This window comes from Filicampus tigris, chromosome 12, assembly GCF_054856515.1.
Source record: "Filicampus tigris isolate MCC_2025a chromosome 12, RoL_Ftig_1.0, whole genome shotgun sequence".
NCBI lineage: Eukaryota > Metazoa > Chordata > Actinopteri > Syngnathiformes > Syngnathidae > Filicampus > Filicampus tigris.
In genome coordinates, this window is record NC_141228.1 from 2,297,138 (window position 1) to 2,318,528 (window position 21,391).

General features: G+C 41.6%; 1 protein-coding gene across 1 annotated transcript in view; it reads left to right on the forward strand.

Annotated features, from left to right (window-relative positions):
• The window catches only part of LOC147138044 (contactin-associated protein-like 4), a 173,975-nt gene that overhangs the window by 36,188 nt on the left and 116,396 nt on the right, over positions 1-21,391 (forward strand). Inside the window, 1 exon segment of the mRNA XM_086047238.1 lies at positions 14,243-14,436. Coding sequence (XP_085903364.1) covers positions 14,243-14,436 — 194 coding nt within the window.

Sequence of the window (21,391 nt, forward strand, 5' to 3'; positions counted from 1 at the left end):
TCAAGAAGATGCTTCAGGCCAGTGAATTGATGTGAACAGACTGGAAATTGAGCTGTTGAGAAGGCAATGTGCTCTGAATGTCCTGTTCTCCCTGACAATTTTGCTCTGTGATGTGGGTTGCAGAAGTGTCAGGGTTTCTGCCTCTCGAGGACACAGAGAACACCACTTCAAAGTCAAATGGGCTGGATTCACACTGTCTGAGATAGCTTTGTGGAAACTGAGAGTAAGAAAAATTGCATTTACATGCACGGAGATGTGATAAATAGATGTACAGGAGGCGTACCACTGCCGTGTGTATAAAAAAAAAAAAAAAAAAAGTCAATTGTGGTTTATTTTGGGTGTAAGTGACTAACTGTTGCTGAAGCACTTTTTTAAACATTTTTTTTTAATATAATTGAAAAAGTCAAGGCTTTGGAGTGACTTTGTAAAGACAGCTCAATAGACAAGAATATGGGTGTATAGTGTATCAGTCAGCATTTATGAGGAGATATGCTTGGAGAATGAGCGTAGTTTCGATGTGTCAAAAGCAGTGACTGCAAGCTTTTACACAATGGGGTGCCTGAAAAGTGTAGCATGGGTCATTCTCTCGAAACAATCCTGTTAAAACTGAACAACCATCCATTGCCAATTAGAATAATAAAAGCATGAATGATTCTGACGTTTTTTCATGATGGGTAGGATATTTTTGTTGTTCTCCCAACTTACAGTCCCCTCATAGGATTGTTGTTTTTTGCTCTGTTCTCCCTAGAATTTTGCAGTTGAGGTTATTAAGAGGAAGTCAACCCCCAAATTTTCTTGACTTTAGAATGTCTGTGCAGTCTGTGGCACTAGTCTAAACTTGATATTGTGATTAATATTGTGTTGGTGGAATAAGAATTAAGCAGCGAAATCCACCCGTTTTTATCTATCTCTGGGGGCGGCCCTTTTTGTTTTTGTCACTTGCTGTTGACTGAAGCCCAATCCCACACTTGTACCCTTGTGTCCCTCAATTGCGCTTTCCCACCAAGGGTATGAGTGTGTCGTGTGTCCCAATTCTGCGACGTGCTCTGTCACCGCGCCCTCTTTGCGGCCTTGTGCCACACTTCCACTGAGCCCACATCCTCTGCTGAAGCATATTACCCACAATTCATTGCGGATTTGACCTAAATAGCGGGACACTGACGACATTCAGTCGAATTCCTGTACCTGTGCCGAAAAAAGTCTCTTCAAGTGTAAATATCGAAGTATTACAAAGTTTATCATTTGTATATGTGTAATCTAAAATTACCGTTTACCTACGTATTTTGTCCTAGTGTAACTGCTGTACTTAGCAACCTTCTGCGCATGCACCACATTTCGTGCAGGAGCCGCTAATAGTCCAAGTAATGGAGTCATAGCTCCCATCGACTGGAATACGGAGCCCGAGTTTTACTTTACTGCCAAGCCGAACTGATGAAAATAAAATCATCACCAATGTTCACCAAGTTTGCAGATGAAAGGATGATTGTGATTGTCCTTCCAGCCCGTCCATAATGAACGCAGCGCATATTTGGAGTGACATGTAAACATTGGACAGTATTTTTAAAGTGTTTATTTGTTCCTTATGTATTACATAGAATGCAAAAGAAGTGTTGAACCATCAAATCATTTTTATTTTCTTTATGTGGACAAATGCATTTCAGATATAATATCCATGATAAAATATCAATAAACATTCTTGTCATGTGGCCACAGCAAAATTCAAATCTTCCGACGCAAAATTCTTCAAATTTCACATCGCAGTAAATTGACCTAATTAAAGACAAAAAAATTCCAGTAGCAACAATAAAACAACAAAACAAGCAAACTTGGAAATGAATTGAAAGCTTAATGGGATCATCAAAGTTCCTTTGGGGTTGAGGCCAAATCACCAGTTTTGCCTGTTTTCGTCTGTTGAGATTTCAAACTTACTCAGATTTTAGAAGGTTAAATTCTCATATGATGTCCTTACTTGCTTTTGGAATTGACTTCCGAGTGGTCTTTTAACACTTCCTGAAAGTCTGGAGTCAATATATTTTTCCCAAGTTACTGGTTGCTATGGACCATTGAAATATACATGTGCCAAAACTTTAAATGCATTTTTCTCAAAACGAGGAATTTCAACCTGCCAACATTGAAATTGCTTTAACCGCTGTCAATTTTTGAGGTGCATCCATGTATTATACATAATTTTAAAGGAGATTAAGTGTAAAATTAGAATACATGAATATCAAATTTTCATATTTGGGTTCATGAACATGAATGATTTTGTGAAAACACATCTATCTATCCATCTATCTATCTATCTATCTATCTATCTATCTATCTATCTATCTATCTATCTATCTATCTATCTATCTATCTATCTATCTATCTATCTATCTATCTATCTATCTATCTATCTATCTATCTATCCATCCATCCATCCATCCATCCATCCATCCATCCATCCATCCATCCATTATCTAAACTGCTTATCCTCACGAGGGTCGCAGGGGCGCTGGAGCCTATCCCACCTGTCTGCGGGCAGTAGGCTGAACACCCTGAATCGGTTGCCAGCCAATCACAGGGCGCACAGAGACAAATGTGCTAACCAGTCGACCATCATGCCGCCCTTTGTCTATAATACACAACCTATTTTCCTTACGGCTAATTACAATTTCGGTGTTAATCATGATACAAGTCTATCCAATAACTTGTGGAAAGAAAATACATTTATTCAGCATTTATAGTTCTACCTCCTTTGCTACCATTTCAAGCATAATGTGCCAAGTTTTAAATATCAGCAGTTTTTCATCTGTTGTTAACCACATAACTTATATTTACTTTGTTTAGTTCAAGTGATTAAAAAAAACAACAACATTTTATTGAAAAAAAACTTTGAATACGATTTTCTGGATATCGCTGATGTACCAGCTCAGGCTTCAGGTTAAACGGTGCTCCCTCCCTGAAAAATGTAAAACATGCATTTGTATCAGGCAAAAATAGTTCACATCGCCGTACTGGTGCAAACTCCCTCCTTGCTGTAGCTGGTTCCATGTGATTTTTTTTCCCTCTTTCTCAAGCTGCAGGAGGTCATCAAGGGGACCAGTTTTCAAGATTCAAGATTAATTATGTTTATTTGTCATATAATAAGAATAAGAATGCCTTTATTGATCCCACAGTGGGGAAATTTTCATTGTTACAGTAGCAAAGATATAGGTCACACAGGGGCGGCGGCATAATGTGGCCATTAATGTATAACATTGACGGCAAACATTTAGAATCAAACCTATGTAGATATACGCAGTAACATGTGTATATACACATGTGTATACACACCAACCTACATCTACATAAAAAATATGAGGAACACTCATTTCGGCCTGTACATAGTACAGAGGAAAAAATACTCTAAGTGACAGTGCTGCAGTGCTGTAGTGAAATGTAAGGAACAGCATTGGATAAAAATAAAACTAGACTAACAGTAGTGGGGAATGTTGAGTATTGCACGGTATTACAGTAGTGGGGAATATTGGGTATTGCACGATACGAGCTCAGGTGCAGGACTGCACAATTGCACTAATGACCGCCAGTTTGTAGAGACTACACAATGTTCTTGTTAAAGAGTCTGACAGCAGCAGGCAAGAAGGAACGGCGGAATCTCTCCTTTGCACAGCGAGGGTGTAACAGTCTGTCACTGAAGGTGCTGTGGAGTGCTGTTAGGGTGCCCTGGAGGGGGTGGTCCGGGTTGCCCAGCATTGATGACAGCTTGGCCAACATCCTCCTGTCCCCCACCGAGTCCACAGAGTCCAGGGAGCAGCCCAGGACAGAGCCGGCCCTCTTGACCAGTTTGTCCAGCCGCTTCTTGTCCCGGGCCGAGACGCCGCCTGCCCAGGTGACCACTCCCTGGAAGATGACCGATGCAACCACCGAGTCATAAAAGTTCCTGAGGAGTGTCCCCTGAACCCCAAAAGACCTCAGTCTCCTGAGGAGGAAGAGTCTGCTCTGACTCTTCCTATAGAGAGCGTCTGTGTTGTCGCACCAGTCCAGTTTATTGTTCAGATGAACACCCCGGTACTTGTAAGTTGAGACTCTCTCAACATCTGTTCCCCGGATGTTCACTGGTGCAGGTGAAGAGTGCTGGCGCCTACCGAAATCCACCACCATTTCTTTGGATTTCCCCGCATTGATCAGGAGGCGGTTCTGCTGGCACCAGTCCACAAAACCCTGAGTAAGTTCTCTGTACTCCCGATCATCTCCGCCTGTGATGAGGCCGACAATCGCAGAGTCGTCAGAGAACTTCTGCAGGTGACAGGTAGGGGTGTTGTAGTTGAAGTCCGAGGTGTAGAGGGTGAACAGGAAGGGAGCCAAGACAGTTCCCTGTGGGGCCCCCGTGCTGCAGAGGAGCACGTCAGACACACAGTCCTGTGTCCTCACATACTGTGGCCGGTTTGTGAGGTAGTCCTGGATCCATGTGGTGAGGTGGTGCGCCACCCCCGCCCGCTCCAGCTTGTCTCCCAGTAGGGTGGGCTGGATGGTGTTGAAAGCACTGGAGAAATCAAAGAACATGATCCTCACAGTGCTCCCCGCCTTCTCCAGGTGGGAGAGTGAAGTGTGGAGGAGGTAGATGATGGCATCATCCACACTGATGCCAGGCTGGTATGCGAACTGGAGTGGGTCCATTGAGGAGCTCACCAGGGGGCGCAGGTGGACAAGGACCAGTCTCTCCAGGGTCTTCATCAGGTGAGACGTCAGCGCCACCGGTCTGAAGCTGTTGAGCTCCTTCGGGTGGGGGGTCTTTGGCACCGGGACCAGGCAGGATATTTTCCATAGCTGGGGGACCCTGCCCAGCTTCAGGCTCAGGTTGAACATGTGCTGGACAATTCCACACAGCTGGTCTGCGCAGGATTTGAGGAGCTGGGGGCTGATGCCATCTGGACCCGCTGCCTTCCTCGCCTTCATCTTCTTCAGCTGGTTCCTCACCTGAGATGTTGTGAAGGCCAAGGCTGGACAGGAAGGAGTGGTGGCTATCTGGTGTAGCTGGGAGCTGGAGACTGTGGAGAAAAGAGGGGAGGGGGTGACACGCCCAGCAGGAGGAGTAGGTGGAGACTGCAGCAGGAGATACGGAGTGGAGGCAGGCATCTGATCGAACCTATTGAAAAAGAGATTTAGCTCATTTGCCCACTGCAGGTCCCCCCCAGTCCGGGTCTTGGGTTGTCCGTGGCCTGAGATGGTCTTCAGGCCCCTCCAGACTCCCCTGGCGTTATTCTGCAGCAGCTGCTCCTCCATCCTCTTCCTGTAGGACCTTTTCCCCTCTCTGATCCTCCTCCTCAGCTGGCGCTGCACAGTCCTCCGCTCCTCTATGTTGCCTGACGCAAAAGCCCTCCTCTTCTCCTTCAGGAGAGCTTTTATGTCTGGTGTGATCCAGGGTTTGTTGTTGGAGAAACACCTTACTGTCCTGGTGGACAGATGCACGCTGCACAGTAAAAAAAAAAATGCAACGGTAGCATTGAGCAATTAAATTCATACTTTGCTGGTCTCTCTCTATTTCTAGAAAGAATATAAGGAGATTAAAAAAGAGAAATCTTAAATAATGAAGCATTGGCGTGGTTATAGTGTACGGTAGTTAGGTTAAAAAGATATTGCACATTGGCAATGTTCAAGTAATCAAGATCACAAAACAAAAGTACTGCACTGTTGTGGTTGACAGATGATGTACATTTGTTCAGGAATCTGGCATGTGGGTAGAAGCTGTAAAGGTGTGCCAAAGAAGTCTGGGAAAGTACATTAGGCTCCAGTCGTATTATTTTCAAGGCGAAAATCATGTATCTTGGATTTAAAATATATATTTTGTTACACCAGTCCTGGAACTTTTCTGACACATATGCATCTTCTAAAAGATGTCTGTAAATTGACATATAATGCAAACAGATGATGTAGGCATCCGTCTAAGTGGGACAAACATGGGCTCTGAACCTTGCAGACTCTAACTTGTTATGGCCACACACATATGAGAGCACTCCTTTCGTAATTACTTTGAAAAAGTTTTTTTCGCCCCCAATTTAAGATTTTCCATATTATGTGAAATAAAAAGAGAAAAGGCTAGGAACGCTGCCTCTAATGCACATTGCCAAAACAAAAGAACATACAGTATATATACACAGTATTGAGCTACATGAGCCACTACCTGTATAGAGAGATACTGTAAGTACTGTAGAGTCAGAGAGCAAGAGGCCACAGGCTGTAGATTCAAACAAATATGTGCCCACCCCATATACTGTATGTGTAAAGTCTGTATCATTATCAGTTATCTTTCTCTGAAGATGCGAGTGTCACTTGACATATTTCTTTTTTCCTGAGCTCTGGTGAACTTGTTTTTTCTATTTTGGAGGCAATAAAGCAAGCTGCACTCTGTGTCATGCACTGTCTCGACAACAGCTCAATCAAAGAGCACAGATGATAAACCAAAGGGCATCATGGAACGCCTATTCACCAGTTCAGTACGTGTTATGTCAACCAAGCACCTTCAGAGAGGACCAGCTTCTCTGCACTGCACCTGTTTGTGCATGACACTAGCACAAACTCAGTTTGGTTTTTTTGTCTAAAAGATTTTGGAGCATTCTGGGTCAAAATCAATCTTTTGAGCTGCACACTAGCTCATCTATGATCATGTTTTGTAGTGAGAGTATGCAAAGATGCCAATCAGTTTAAAGGGAACGCACTAAGAGTTGTTTATTTCTGAATAAAATCAAACACATTCACTTATGTTCATTAGAATATTTCTTCTAGCCAAGTCTCAGGTTTGTTGTCTTTGTAAGTTGCTGTCTTTCTCTAACTCCTCTGCAATTCCGCCGTAACAAGCAAAGGTCAAGAATGTCTGCTCTCTCTTGTTGTGCTGTCAGTGGGCTCGTCTGTTATTGAGGCACTTATTAGCTCTGGCCTTAAGCTACTCTCCTAATGAACAGGAAGAGTATGAGCGACTCGGCTGCTGGCGATACTGAAGCAAGAGACGATGGCCTTTGACAAATTGTTCCTATTTTGGTTGCAATCAATCACAATTGAGTTAGTTTGCGACAGAAACAAAAAGTAAGTTAACAATTCTAAAGGTTCTGGACCTTACAGCAAGACGCACACACATGCATTCAAAATGCAACTACGGATACGGTATGTATAAATGGGAAATGGGACATCATGGTATCTATAACTTAAGAAGGGAAAACTTTATGAAACAGGCCTCTCATCGGAAACAGAATCATGTGTTATACGTAAAAAAAATCATTATATGCAAACAATCCGTAATTATATAAATATACAAACGTTTCGGATTTGTGCAAGCAAAGAGTAGACCTAAAGAAAGAGGCAAAATTGACACGTAAGATTAATTTTGCAAACAACAACTCTTATTACACTATGTAAAATGGGAGTTATTATGATTATTATTACTTTATTCACTTGACATCCAGTGTGTTTGAAAACCTTTGAAAACTTACCTGAGAAACAGAATAGTGCTATTTTAGGACTCATTTCTTTTCGAATGCAGGTCTTTCTGATTATTTCTGTTCAGTGACTTAATTCTTTCTCAGATGATTGAGGCAGCAATTTATTAACTTATGAAAAATTGTGCCACGCAAAAAGTACATGCTTGACTAGGATAAATATTCAAATTGCAATTGTGGAGTTTTATAATGAACTTTGTTGCATGTTTGTTGTCTGCTTTCTTGTGAATGTCAATGAATAGAATATCTGTCTGTCTGCATTCGTATATGTCACATAACCTTTTGATAAAATAAGATTATTTTAAATATTGATTAATCCGTCAATTATTTTGTCACTTAATCGATGAATTAAAAAAGAACACTTTAATTTCCATCGCTATGTTAAAAAACAGGATATTATTTCAAATTGACAGTGCAGAAATTGCACAAACAGTTAATGGTTTGGTCGGTAACATATTTCAACACAAAGATAACAAGTCCTCTTTCATGAAGAGCTGCAGAAATGTGAGACTTAGAGTAGGCTTAGACTGTGAGATTTACTGCTGAGTGACTAGAATTCTGAGCATTTGTATTGGATATGTATCCGATTTAGCATCATATATGAAAGCAACCCAGGTCGGATTTGAAAAAATCAGAATTGAGCCGTTCGGACTGTCAGAAAAAAATCTGATAAAAATCAGGTCACATGTGGGCAAAAAGATCCGATCTGGGTCGCATTTGCCTGCGGTGGGAACCTAGCCACAGGTTGCGCCTATTGCGTCTGAACGGCCAGGTCGCATATATCCGACATATAAGAATCTGAAAAGTTGTTTTGAGTAACACTATTGTATTTTACTTTAATCCCACTTGAAACATGAAGCATAAAATGGACATTTGTAATTCAGCCACGGTTCAGATCGATTCATTTTTTATGCACGGTATGACGTGACATCTTCGTTGGTGATGTCTCCATGAAATGAGATATTAAAGCCTCGCCTCATAATTTCCCCCAAATACTGTATTTATTTCTACCTTCAACCTAATCGCTTCACTGTATAAATGCCCCGACATGCTGGACCACATTTATTTCCGCAACCACAACGTTGGGAGTGATGTCGTCTCTTTTTCTGAGCATGCGGGTCATTTTGGCGACGCATGTGTTCATACAGCAGACAAGACCGAGGTCGCAGTTATAATGTAATACAAACGTTCACACGGAAAAATCAGATTTTTTGAAAAAATCTGAATTGAGCATTAAGACCTGCAGTGTGAACCTGGCCTTAGACACAGTCACAATGGCCGGGGATCAAACCCACAACCTCTGGGTTGGGAGATGACCACGCTACCGCGGAGCCATTCCACCCCCAATTATTATTAAACAAGGTCTCAAAATGATTAATTGATTATAAAAAATAGTGATCAATTTGACAATTAATTATTGCAGCTCTGCAATGTATTCTGTGGGTTATATGTTGAAAGCACATCCGACAGCAAGAGAGAATACTATAGTTCGCATGCCATGTAGCCTCACTTTTCTCCAGCAATGAGAGAGTGAGTGAAAACAAACCAGCCCGACTTAGCTGAGGTACTGCCTACTGAATATTGTGCAATCAGCTCTGCATGACACAGATGTTAGTACATAAAACAAGGAGTCAGCTGTGAACTGGGAGTTGTAGTGAATAATACCCTCTGAAGGCAGCTGGAAGTGTGGGTACATTTCCTTATGGCTCTGTGGGTGCACGAGCCTGTTGCCAAAGGAGTATCCTGCATTGGCTAGAATGTATTGGTGCATCGGGGATGTTATTGTGTGAAGTCTAAGGCCTTCACACATATGCTATTCCTACAGTTTATTATTATTATTCCACTCCACTTTTTTGGCGGTGCAACTCCTTCCACATTTTTCCCCCGATTCACTTCATTCAAGTTTCAAAACATTCAGAAAATTCATGCCTTCTGGGGTAGTATTTTTTTACGTTCCCCAAATTTACTGTTTCCCCAATATTTCCCATTTTTCATCCCCAAAAAACCCATTAATTTACAATGGCACTTTCAACATTTCCCATTTCCACCATTCCAATTTCAAATTCACAAGATTCAACTCATTCGACTCACATTGGAAAAGCTATTCAACACATCCACAATTCCTACTTCGCAAAAATTCAACTTATTCACCCATAAAACCCCCGCAAAATTCCACCATTCATTCCCATTGCCATATTCAACAATTCACATTTACATCATTCCAAGTGACCAGAATGACCCGGAAATGAACCGGAAGTGACCCAAATGACCCAGAAATTAACTGCAAGTGACCCGGAAGTTAAGTGTTGCCTTACTTTCTCTTTTCTTGCTCTCCTTCTGTTTTTTTATGTCGTCAGTCTAGGCCATTGTACATCATTCGAGATCATTCAACTTCATTCAACTACATTCCACTTCATTCAATATTATCAAACTTCATTCCACATCATTCATCTTCATTCAACTTCATTCCACTTCATTCAACTCACCTTGGTTCAGCTTTTCAACACGCCTGCAATTCATACTTCCCAAAAATTCTAATTATTCAACCTTAAAAAAAACATTACATTCGCCATTCGGTCCCAATTCTACATTCAACATTTCAGTTTTACAGCCTTCCAGTTAGGTCCCTGATGGTCTTGTGGTACACACACTGAGTTGTGTGCAGGCAGCGTTGGATCTATTCCCCCTCATTCCAAAACATTCTACAATTTTTCATAGAGTTCATTCAACTTCACCCCACTTTATTCAACTTTATTCAGTATCATTCAACTTAATTCCACTTTATTCAACTTCATTCCACTGTATTCAACTTCATTCAGTATCATTCAACTTTATTCAGTCTCATTCAACTTAATTCCACTTTATTCAACTTCATTCCTCTGTATTCAACTTCATTCAGTATCATTGAACTTTATTCAGTATCATTCAACTTAGTTCCACTTTATTCAACTCCATTCCACTGTATTCAACTTCATTCAGTATCATTCAACTGTATTCAGTATCATTCAACTTTATTCAGTATCATTCAACTTTATTCAATTCCAATGCATTCCGCAGTGTCTTTTCATCTTCCTTCGCCTTCACACGCAATTTCTCCAGAAATTGCATTCTCAAGTATCATATTACTATTGTATAATATTGCTCCTTTTTTGGCACTCCAAAACTTTGGCGTGCCGCTACTTCCACATACTCTCGATTCTACCCGTTCAAACATTAAATTATTCCAAAAATTCATGCCATGGCTGCCCCTTTTTGTTTTCACCCCTTACATTTAAGGTTCCCCCAAAATTAAACCCTTTTCACCCCCCAAAACCCCATTCATTTCCAATGGCAAATTCAAACATAAACTACTTCCACATACTTCATCCGATTAACCCCGTTCGAATTTCAAATTATTCCAAAAATTCATGCCATCAAAACTTGTATTTTTTTGCCCCTAACATTTACGGTTAACCCCAAATTCAACCTTTTGCACCCCATAAAACCCCATTCATTTCCAATGGCACATTCAAACATCAACTACTTCCACATACTTCATCCAATTCACCCCGTTCAAATTTCAAATTATTCCAAAAATTAATTCACATTCAACATTTCGCATTTACACCATTCCAATTTCAAAAAAATTCAAGTCATTCAACTCATTCAGCTCACATTCAGCTTACTCACCCTGAGGTCTCCCCAGTGCGGTAGCCATCTTGGGCAGGGGCATTAGCTAGACTGGGGATTTTTTTTGTTTTAATGCTTTTCATTAACTTTGAACATTGAAAATTACAAACACTCACAGAGGATAACACAATTTTGGTAACAACATGTAAACTAAAATAGATGTATATAACACATAAATAAAGAGGATTCATAAGTAAAAAAAAAAAAATAAGGCATTTCCATTCAAAAACACAAAGGAGCATAAATAAGGAATACAAATCAAAACAATAGATATTTAGTAATGTCTGTACATATTTTAGCTAGACTGGGGATACTCACACCGAGGTCTCCCCAGCGCGTCGGCCATCTTGGGCAGAGACTTTAGCTTGACTGGGGATACTCACCCCGAGGTCTTCCAAGTGCGGCGGCCATCTTGGACAGGCGGCCATCTTGGGCAGGGACATTAGCTAGACTGGGGATACTCACCCTGTGGTCGACACAGTGCAGCGGCCATCTTGGACATGGACATTAGCTAAACTGGGGATACTCACCGCGAGGTCTCCCCAGTGCGGTGGCCATCTTCGGCAAGGACTTTAGCTAGACTGGGGATACTCACCCCGTGGTCGCCACAGTGCGGCAGCCATCTTGGGCAGGGACATTAGCTAGACTGGGGATACTCACCGAGGTCTCCCCAGTGCAGCGGCCATCTTGGGCAGGGACATTAGCTAGACTGGGGATACTCACCCCGAGGTCTCCCCAGTGCGACGGCCATCTTGGGTAGGGTCATTAGCTGGACTGGGAATACTCACACCGAGGTCTCGCCAGTGCGGCGGCCATCTTGGGCAGGTACATTAGCTAGACTGGGGATACTCACCCCGAGGTCTCCCCAGTGCGGCAGCCATCTTAGGCATGTTTTTCAAAAGTATTGGGACACTCAGGATTTTCATCCTCATGTGTTCCTAATGAAGCGGCCATGTTGTTCAAAAGTATTGGGACACTCCGATTTTTCATCCCCAGGTGTCCCTAATGAAGCGGCCATGTTGTTCAAAAGTATTGGGACACTCCGATTTTTCATCCCCAGTTGTCCCTAATGAAGCGGCCATGTTATTCAAAAGTATTGGGACACTCCGATTTTTCATCCCCAGGTGTCCCTAATGAAGCGGCCATGTTGTTCAAAAGTATTGGGACACTCCGATTTTTCATCCCCAGTTGTCCCTAATGAAGCGGCCATGTTGTTCAAAAGTATTGGGACACTCCGATTTTCATCCCCAGGTGTCCCTAATGAAGCGGCCATGTTATTCAAAAGTATTGGGACACCCAGAATTTTCATCCCCAGGTGTCCCTAATGAAGCGGCCATGTTGTTCAAAAGTATTGGGACACCCCAATTTTTCATCTCCAGGTTCCTTCCTTCACGATATTCCTTGTTTCCTTCCTTCCTTGTGTCCTTTCTTCCTCATTTCTTCGCCTCATCCTTTCCTTTCTACTATTTGTATTCTTACTTTGTTTTCTATCTTGCTTGTTTTCCTTGCTATCTTGGTTCCTTCCTTCCTCCCTTCCTTTGATTCCATCATTCTTTGTTTTCCTTCTTTTTTCACCTGAATTCCTTCTTTCATTGTTTTCCTTACTTCCTCTTTTCTTGTTTCCCTTCTGATTTTTTTCAAGGTCATTCAACTTCATTCAACTTCATTCCAACGCATTCCACGGGTTCCATTCAACTTCCTTTGCCTTCACACGTAATTTCTCCAGAAATTGCATTCTCTAATTATGGATGGTCTACTTTACCAAGCACTTAACGTGCTTAACAACAGATCATACACTGATAGAAAATCCATCTTGAGGACACTTTGGCACAATCTCACGAGGAGCTAGGGATTGAATCGGGGAGTCTGATTACCCACCCATTCTAGTGGCTAAGATGTATTCAACGGGTAAAACATACGCCCTAACACAAAAGAATGCACATGGAAATCTTACTTAAACTAGCAGGAGTTACACCACATACATACACCACAGGAGAATTTTGCGGATGGGATATACCAACAAATCTTATTTTTTAAGGATTATACTATAGGGTGAAATTTTTGGTGGAATCCTAAGGGTTGCGGGAAGTCAACTTCACCTTTAATCAAGGGATTGGAACTGTACAGGATAAAAAGTTCACACAAGCAGACAGAAGTGGGGTTATCCAATAAGAAAAAAAAACTTGGGGGGGAACTCAATAAATGAGTAAAATGCAATTTAATTTTTTTTTTTTTTAAATGTAGCTGACCTCCAGAGTGGGAGCGGTATGGAAGCTGTAGTCATTTTGAACGGAAGCAGGACAGGATTGGGAGTTGTTTTCACCAGGACGGGACAGGACAAGATTGTTTTGGTTTTTTTACTGACTGGGACGAGATGGGATTTTTTTCTGTGGGAGTGGGATGGGAATGAAAATCCACCCCCGTGTCACCCTCTATGTTAAAGTGACAGTGTTCAGAACGTTTTGATTTTTCAAAATTCATTCATTTTAAAAAAACACTATTAATTTCAATAATATGCAAAAAAAAATCACATCAATGTACATTTTTTTAATATAATCGTAGGTGAAGTAATCTCTAATTATCAGAGCTGGGTATACCGCCTATGTGATGGACCAGACCGGGGGTGCTAGTGGTAGTTTGTTGAAGTCGGTGGTCGGAAACGCTAACGGAAGCCCGTTTAAAATGATAGTCAGACCGGCCTATAGGTGATTACTATTTGGTCCAGTCAGACAAAATGGCGGATAAACGGACAGCGGAAGGATACCCCGGCTGTAGGCGGAAGCCGATAAACGGACTGTGAATTTTTAGTAAAATGCCCAGCTCTGCTAATTATATTGCATAGGGCACGCCTCCCTTACAGAGGAGATATTACATGTTACATTTAATACATGTGCAGAATTAATACTGAGTGACATTTGACAATGATGCCATTGGCCTACGCAACAGTTATGCTAAACCTTATGAACTCTGCCTGATAACAAGTGCAAATGTTTCCGATCAAGTTTCCTTAGCATCTGTAGTGATCTCTTCACAGCTGCTTGCTGTCTGTCCCAGACACTCACTAATGTATGAAGTGATGCATTTTCATTTTCACACAGGAGCTGGGGGTTGGTCTCCTCTCATCTCAGACAGATACCAGTGGCTGGAGGTGGACCTGGGGAAGAGGACACAAATCACTACTGTTGCCACTCAGGGACGTTATGGCAGCTCTGACTGGTTGACGGCCTACCTGTTGATGTTTAGTGACACAGGCCACAATTGGAGACAGCATCGTCAAGAAGACAGTTTTGGGGTAATTAGATCTCCATCCTATACATTTTTTTATGTTTACTTTATTTCACCAACTGTTTGGACTGGTAAATTATGATCAGCTTGAGGGCGTGAGAAATTCGGCGCTTGCGGGAAAACCCACCACAGTGCTCTGTCGCACTGGAAGGCCAAGGATGGGATGCCGATGACGTCTCAGCCTCGCTGTAGAATGGGTGCACCAGATGGGGGCGCTCTTGTGGAAACCCGGTGCTGGAGAGCGACCCACAGGCGGAAGGAGCCGGCTGCCTGGCGCATCCAACTTTATTGGTTCTTTTTTTGGCAGCCTATAGAAGACTCGCCCCTTCTTGTTGTGGCAACCTGCTGCACATGAAAGCACATGAAGATCTCATTTTTATATCAGGGCTCAATGGTGCGCCCCATTTGGCCATGCAGGCCCCCAAATTTCATGATGTGGCGCCGAAGACAATTATAGGTTGTTCACGTAGAACCAGCCGAATTTTCCTTGACTCAAAAAAACAAACAAAAAAATATATTTATTATAAATCTTGAAACTTGGGGTTAAAAAAAAAAAATCCACTGCTGTCATTCACTTGAATGAGAGCCGCAGCCGAGGCTTCCGCAGTCGTCACCCGGCCCTGCTAGCAGGTAGCAGCTTAAGTTGGGCGCCGGGGGGCTCGGACGCTGGTTAGTGATGATGACCGAGCCATGGCTACTCCTTCTTAACTGTACTTTTACCTTTGCTGCTGGATACTTTAATCATGTGGACTTAATCGCCATTGTATTATAGTACAAATGGACTAATTCTCGTGTCTTTTCACCACACTTGCTACATCCTGGATGAGAGTGTGTGATCAGCCGGGTCTCCGTGGATTCTTGTCAAGTCTGTCAGGCGCCGTAGGCGGCGGGGTAAACGTAAACAAAAGTGGGGTGCCAGGGTGGCCTTTTTCTAGGCTAAGCTAAATGCTAACCACCCAAACGCCGCTGCCAAGCCTCTTTACCTCCAGGGCCAGATCCGTAAAACACAAAGCTCGTGATCTGGAAAAACAACTAGCGGGAAATTGCTATGTTTGGGATTGTTGCATTTCCTTAATCACGGAAACCTGGCTACATGGTCGGATTCCGCACACTTCAGTGACACTGTACTTGAGGCCAACTGCGGCACAAAGCGAAGTTCCATTGCCAGATTTTTATGTCCAATAATGCGCAAACTATAACTAAAGACAACTTTATTGCACACTCGCAGCTCTAGTGAGGATCAGTTTTTCCGGAAATGGATCGATGATTAACAAACACTATGATACTGCACTGTGTCCTACTGTCATAATAGTAATTAATACTTGTTTTATACAGCCACTTTGACATGACTTGTTGAAGTGTAGCTATAATGAGTGATTTCTCTCTTTGGCTCTGAGGTTTCGTTGTAACTTTATTTGACAACAATTTGGTTTCATATTATTTCACTTAACTGAAGGATAGAGTAAAGGGTGTTCACAGTAATATTCCCTACTTTCAAACAGATATAACATGCAACTTTATTGCTTTTCTCTTTCACACTTTAGTGTTTTTTGAGAGTGTTTGTTGTTGTTTTGTTGCAGTATTTTTGAGGACACTGTTGTAAATAAGAAAAAATATGTCATCGATAACTGTTCACTATCAAACTTCACGAATCCTCACTTGAGCCACCTCACGTCCTGTGTACTGACAGACCGATTATCGGCCGGGCCGATCGAGGACGATATTTGGTATTTTGGTGATTATTGGCATTGGCCTTTTTTTAAAATGAAATTTAATTTCATTAAATTTTACGGCCGATAAATTAAAAGCTGTTTTTTGGCTGGCTGCAGTGCCCCGCTCTCTCTGGCTGCAGAATGCAGGTTGGCCCGCCCACAGCACCGTCTTATTGGTTCCTCCTGCAGTGTGGAACAGCCAATCACCCTTTTATGTCACATAAACACAAAGGGCAGTTCTGCTCACAACATTGTCTTGCATTGTCTTGAGTCTAAAGTTTACCGCTTCCCCTTTGTCACAATGCAGAGGTAATTTGCTACGTTAACCACATGGTTCCTAAGAGTTTGACCACTTGAAATAAAGTTGTTGATAATATTGATAGGGAAATGGTGATAAAAGTAAGAAGGGGGTGAGTGCCAGTGTGTGTTTAAGTCAAAAGATAAACACAACTAAACTTTATTTATAGAGCACTTTAAAACAACCACCGCTGCATACAAAGTGTTGTACATGGTGCAAAAATTGACAGAAAAGGACTGCAAGTGAAAGTTCAGTCTTATAAACATTTAGAGCAATAAATTTCACTTTTTCTGCTGACACATAAAGCCAGTATGGCGGAGACGGCAGTGAAAGATAAACACTTCAGTTCTAGTGAATTTTTAGAAAACTGTTGTTTTTTTAACCATCTGGTGCATGAATTATGAAAGCCTGAAGCAATATTTATTTATTTTTGGTTTGTCTTTATTCATGAGGGCATGAGAAAAAGAAATATCAACTTTTTTTTTTCAAAAATGATATACTCCTGTGGACCTCAAGCGCCGCCCTAAGCACTTAAAAAACAACAACACAAAGTTAATGCCAGAATGAGCACAATTTATTGTAATGGTAAACCTAGAAAGAATTATTTCTTTTTATCCTCCAAAACATTGTAGAACAGTTTCAAATATCTTAACATTGTAAGGGCCTATTTTTTTTGTTCTAAAAAGAAAATAAATAGCGCTCACAATTACGATTCTTTCCTCAAAGCAAACTTAAGGTTTCCAAACTTCTCCAAACACAAGAACAATTTTGTGAGCCTCCATACTTCGTTAAGTGTGCAGGACTAATATTTCAACCACAAGAACCAACAGTCACTACATCTCTGAATATGAATCATGGGATAGCCTCTAAATATTTGTTTAAACTAAACCTCTGTCTGTATCAATTCATCAATCATAAGCTGTATGAAAGTAGGCAAAGCATTCCGCGCACATGTGCAGCGTATGTGTCTTCTGTATGCATGCAGCATCGTGGCATCTTTTGTTTGCATTTTTGTGACAGCATGTGCTGAACCTGATTTCTGAAGGCACCCATGGCCATGTTGAGCCCAAGAAAAAGATGCATTCCTTAATTTGTTACTGCCAGATTTTTTTGCACTTTCTGCAGAGCACACAAGTTGGTGCTGTACACTACCTCATCAACGAGCTCACTGGGAAACAAACGCATTAAGATCAACTGGTGTTCTTCCCGCAACATTCAATTTCCACTTTACTAGAAATGGAGGCAAAGCTCCATCAAAGTCATTTCTTAGACTTTCCATGAATATTTGCAGGGTTGAATGTGAGTGTGGCGTTCCATCTTAGTATCCTCGACAGCTTCCTCATCACGCTGACCCTCCATCCTGTCCCGCACCGTTTTGATTGTCAGCATCAGAATTCTATAGTCATCCCTATTCTTTGCTGCACTTGCGGTCTATTAAATATGCCAACATAATGATGGTACTAACATAAACTACAAATAACCTGCATAAATAAATACATATACATAAGTAACCCATAGCTACCAAAAATGCATCCAATTACAGTCGAGATAGTCATAACTATAAGTAAAACATCCACCTGATTTGTACTGGAAATATACTAACCAATGACATGACGTCCACTTCGGACACTGGACACATGGTTAATCCCAATTTACTAGTTACTTCAAATAAAGTTTTCAAAATAAATAGAAGTATACTGTTCCTAAGGTTTTCTGCACATCAGCATATTTTTTTTACCTAAATGGACCTCTTGAAATAGAAGGATTGGCAGGATATTCCTGCAGTGCTCTACAAGTGTGGCTGTCTGTCAGCCATCTTGGACTCAGAAGAAGTTTACAAGTAACCACTGAATACAAGTAGATGGGCAGCAGAGAGGATTCTAAACCCTGATAGGCAATTCCACCATAGAAACTATTGCATTGAGAAGAAAATGGCTGTTAAAGTCCTGTCCACTGTAGTGACCACGATGCACTAGAGCAGACCCGGGCATTTTACGGTCCGCGGGCCGGCTCTAACTGGCGCACAAAGAGTTGCTGGGAATTAAGAAAATAAAACCTACTTCCAAAATTTCGCAAAGTGCGTTAACTAAAACAGTGATTTTATTTTGAAACTTGTTTATAATGTGCGTGCGTACTATGGTGCTATGTCCAAGTGTGTGTGATTAGCAACATGTCATTGAAATGGTAACCCTTCAAAATGTTTGCCCATACCAAAAAACAAAAATTGGATGCTGAATGCCGTGGTTTCAAGAAAATATGGACTACTAAATATTTATTCACTGAAGTCAAGGGTAACCCCGTGTGTTTAGCTTGTGGTGAACGGGTCGCCATGTTTAAGCAGCATAATGTGAGTCGTCATTATGAGACCAAGCATGTGGAAAAATACAGACATTTGACTGCAGGCTGGGAGAGCGCGGATACCCGAAGATTTGCTAGCTAAGCTAGAAAAACAACAAGGCTATTTTGCCAAGCTACACGCAGCCCGGGACGCAGCAACTTGGACGAGCTTTGTGATATCCCACAAAATCACTCAGAACTGTAAGACATTGGAGGGGGAATTTGTTAAAGAGTGCTTGGTGGACTCCGCAGCGCTAATATGTCCGGAGAAAAAAGTAGCATTTGAGAAAGTCCCGCTGTCCAGGCGAACAGTGACCAGAAGGGTGCAGGACATCGTGGAGAATCTCCAATTTCAGCTTTTTCTCCTTGGCTTTGGATGAGAGTTGTGATGTCCGTGACAAGGCACAGTTACTCGTGCTTCTTCGAGGAATAACGCAGGATTTCAAGATTACGGAGGAGCTGGCAGCAATGAGATCAATCAAAGGAAAAACCACAGGAAGTGATTTGTTCAACGAGGTAAACGCATGCATGGACAAGCCTGAACTGAAATGGGACAGACTGGTAGGAGTCACTACTGATGGTTGTCCAAATCTGACAAGAAAAAATGTTGGACTTTTGAAACGGATGCAAGATAAAGTGACTGAACTTAATGCAGAGCATAAATTGACAATCATTCATTGTATTATTCATCAACATGCGTTTTGCAAGTCAGCGTTGCACTTTTAGAAGAGCATGATAACCAACATGGTGACGTCAGGGACCACACAGCTGTCAGATGGTTCAGTCTGGGCAAAGTGTTAAAAAGATTTTGGGACCTAAAAGCAGAGATTCGAGAAAACATCCCTGAGCTCTCAGATGTAGACTGGATTGCAGATTTAGCATTTGCTGTTGATGTGACAGAGCTGATCAATGAACTGAATACTAAACAGCAAGGTAAGGGCCTTTTTGTTCATGAAATGCATAATCTGGTCAAGGCCTTCATGAGAAAGTTGCAGTTTCTTTCGAATCAACTAGAGAACAAAATTCTCACTCACATTCAAACCCTGAAAGAAGTCAAACCATCAGCTCGTTACCTCTGCAGGTACTCATCTGTGATAGGAAACCTGAACAGTGAGTTTTCAAGACGATTTGAAGATTTAAAAACATTGAGGATGAAATGCACCTGATTTCCTCTCCCTTTGCATGCAATGTGAATAATGCACCATTGATGATCAGCTGGAGCTCATAGACTTGCAGTCAGATACAGTAATGGCAGAACACTTTAAGTCAGCATCACTGTTGGAGTTCTATTCATCTCTTAAGGAGGAGAATTTTCCAAACATGAGGAAACATGCTCAGAAGATGCTGGTTCTTTTTGGATCTACCTACAGATGTGAGCAAACATTCTCAGTAATGAAGTTTACCAAATCCAGTTATAGATCCTCTCATACTGATGATCTTACTTATTGTCATTTGTGCTTCACATCTCTACCCCAAACATTCAACCTGACTTTGATGCACTTGTTGAAGATCAACAGAGGCTAGATTTGTCTTACTGAACAAGAAAAAAAACAAAACAAAAAACATGCTTACTTAGATTTTCTCTGCATTGTTTGGCAATTGGGACAAAAATGTTGTGTTATGTTATATTATTACTGACATACAAAGACATTGTGATATGGCCATAGAAAGTTAAGAACAGAAAGCATTGAATTGTTAATGTTACCGAAAAAGAGTTACAAATACCAAATACAAACGAATACCATTGTTTTTCATAATTTCACTGAATAAATAGTTTTTGGGGGAAAAAAAAACTGCACTCTCTCATTATCTAATAACAACACATAATACTACTGTATACTTGCTTCTGTAAACAATGTAATTTGATTATGTCAACGAAATAAAATCGATAATCGGAGTAGGCTTTAAACATTTGGCCGGGCCCTCCACAATATTTCCTTATTCTCATTTGGCCCCGAGGAAAAATAATTGCCCACTCCTGCACTGGAGGGTTAACTATAAATGTTTTTGTGTGTTGACCACCATAGATGAAGGAGCATGTTGAAGTGGCATTGCGCTATGATAGATGGGCATTACGTTAGGAAAACTTCTGCCAGCTTTCTCTCTCTCTCGACATGTTCCAGCTCAAAATCATCAAACGTGTAGTGAAGGGCTGGCTGAAGGGGCATCAAGTTCAGGGGAGTCAAGACAACCAGGCTCTTCCGGTCATGCGCCGATGTTTGCCGAGTGTTTCAGAAGAGCACCAGTTGTCGGCAAGGAAATACTTGCTTTGGAAAATAATTCCTGCCGTCAGGGGAACCCGCGTTTATAAAAAAAAAAAAAAAAAAACGACATCGGGTAGGCTGCCTACCTATGGAGCCCTGAAGGCAGGTGGTGTTAAACTCCGGTCCTCGTGGCCTGCTTTCCTGCATGGGTTCCATCTCTCCCTGCTGCAACACACCTGATTCAAATGCAAGCTCTGCAGGAGCCTGATTACGATCCTGATCATTTGAACCAGGTGTGTTGCAGCAGGGAGAGATGGAAAACATGCAGAAAAGCTGCCCTGGAGGACCGGAGTTTGACACCACTGCCCTAATGTGACATGGAAGAAATAAAAAAATCCTTTGCATTCCTTC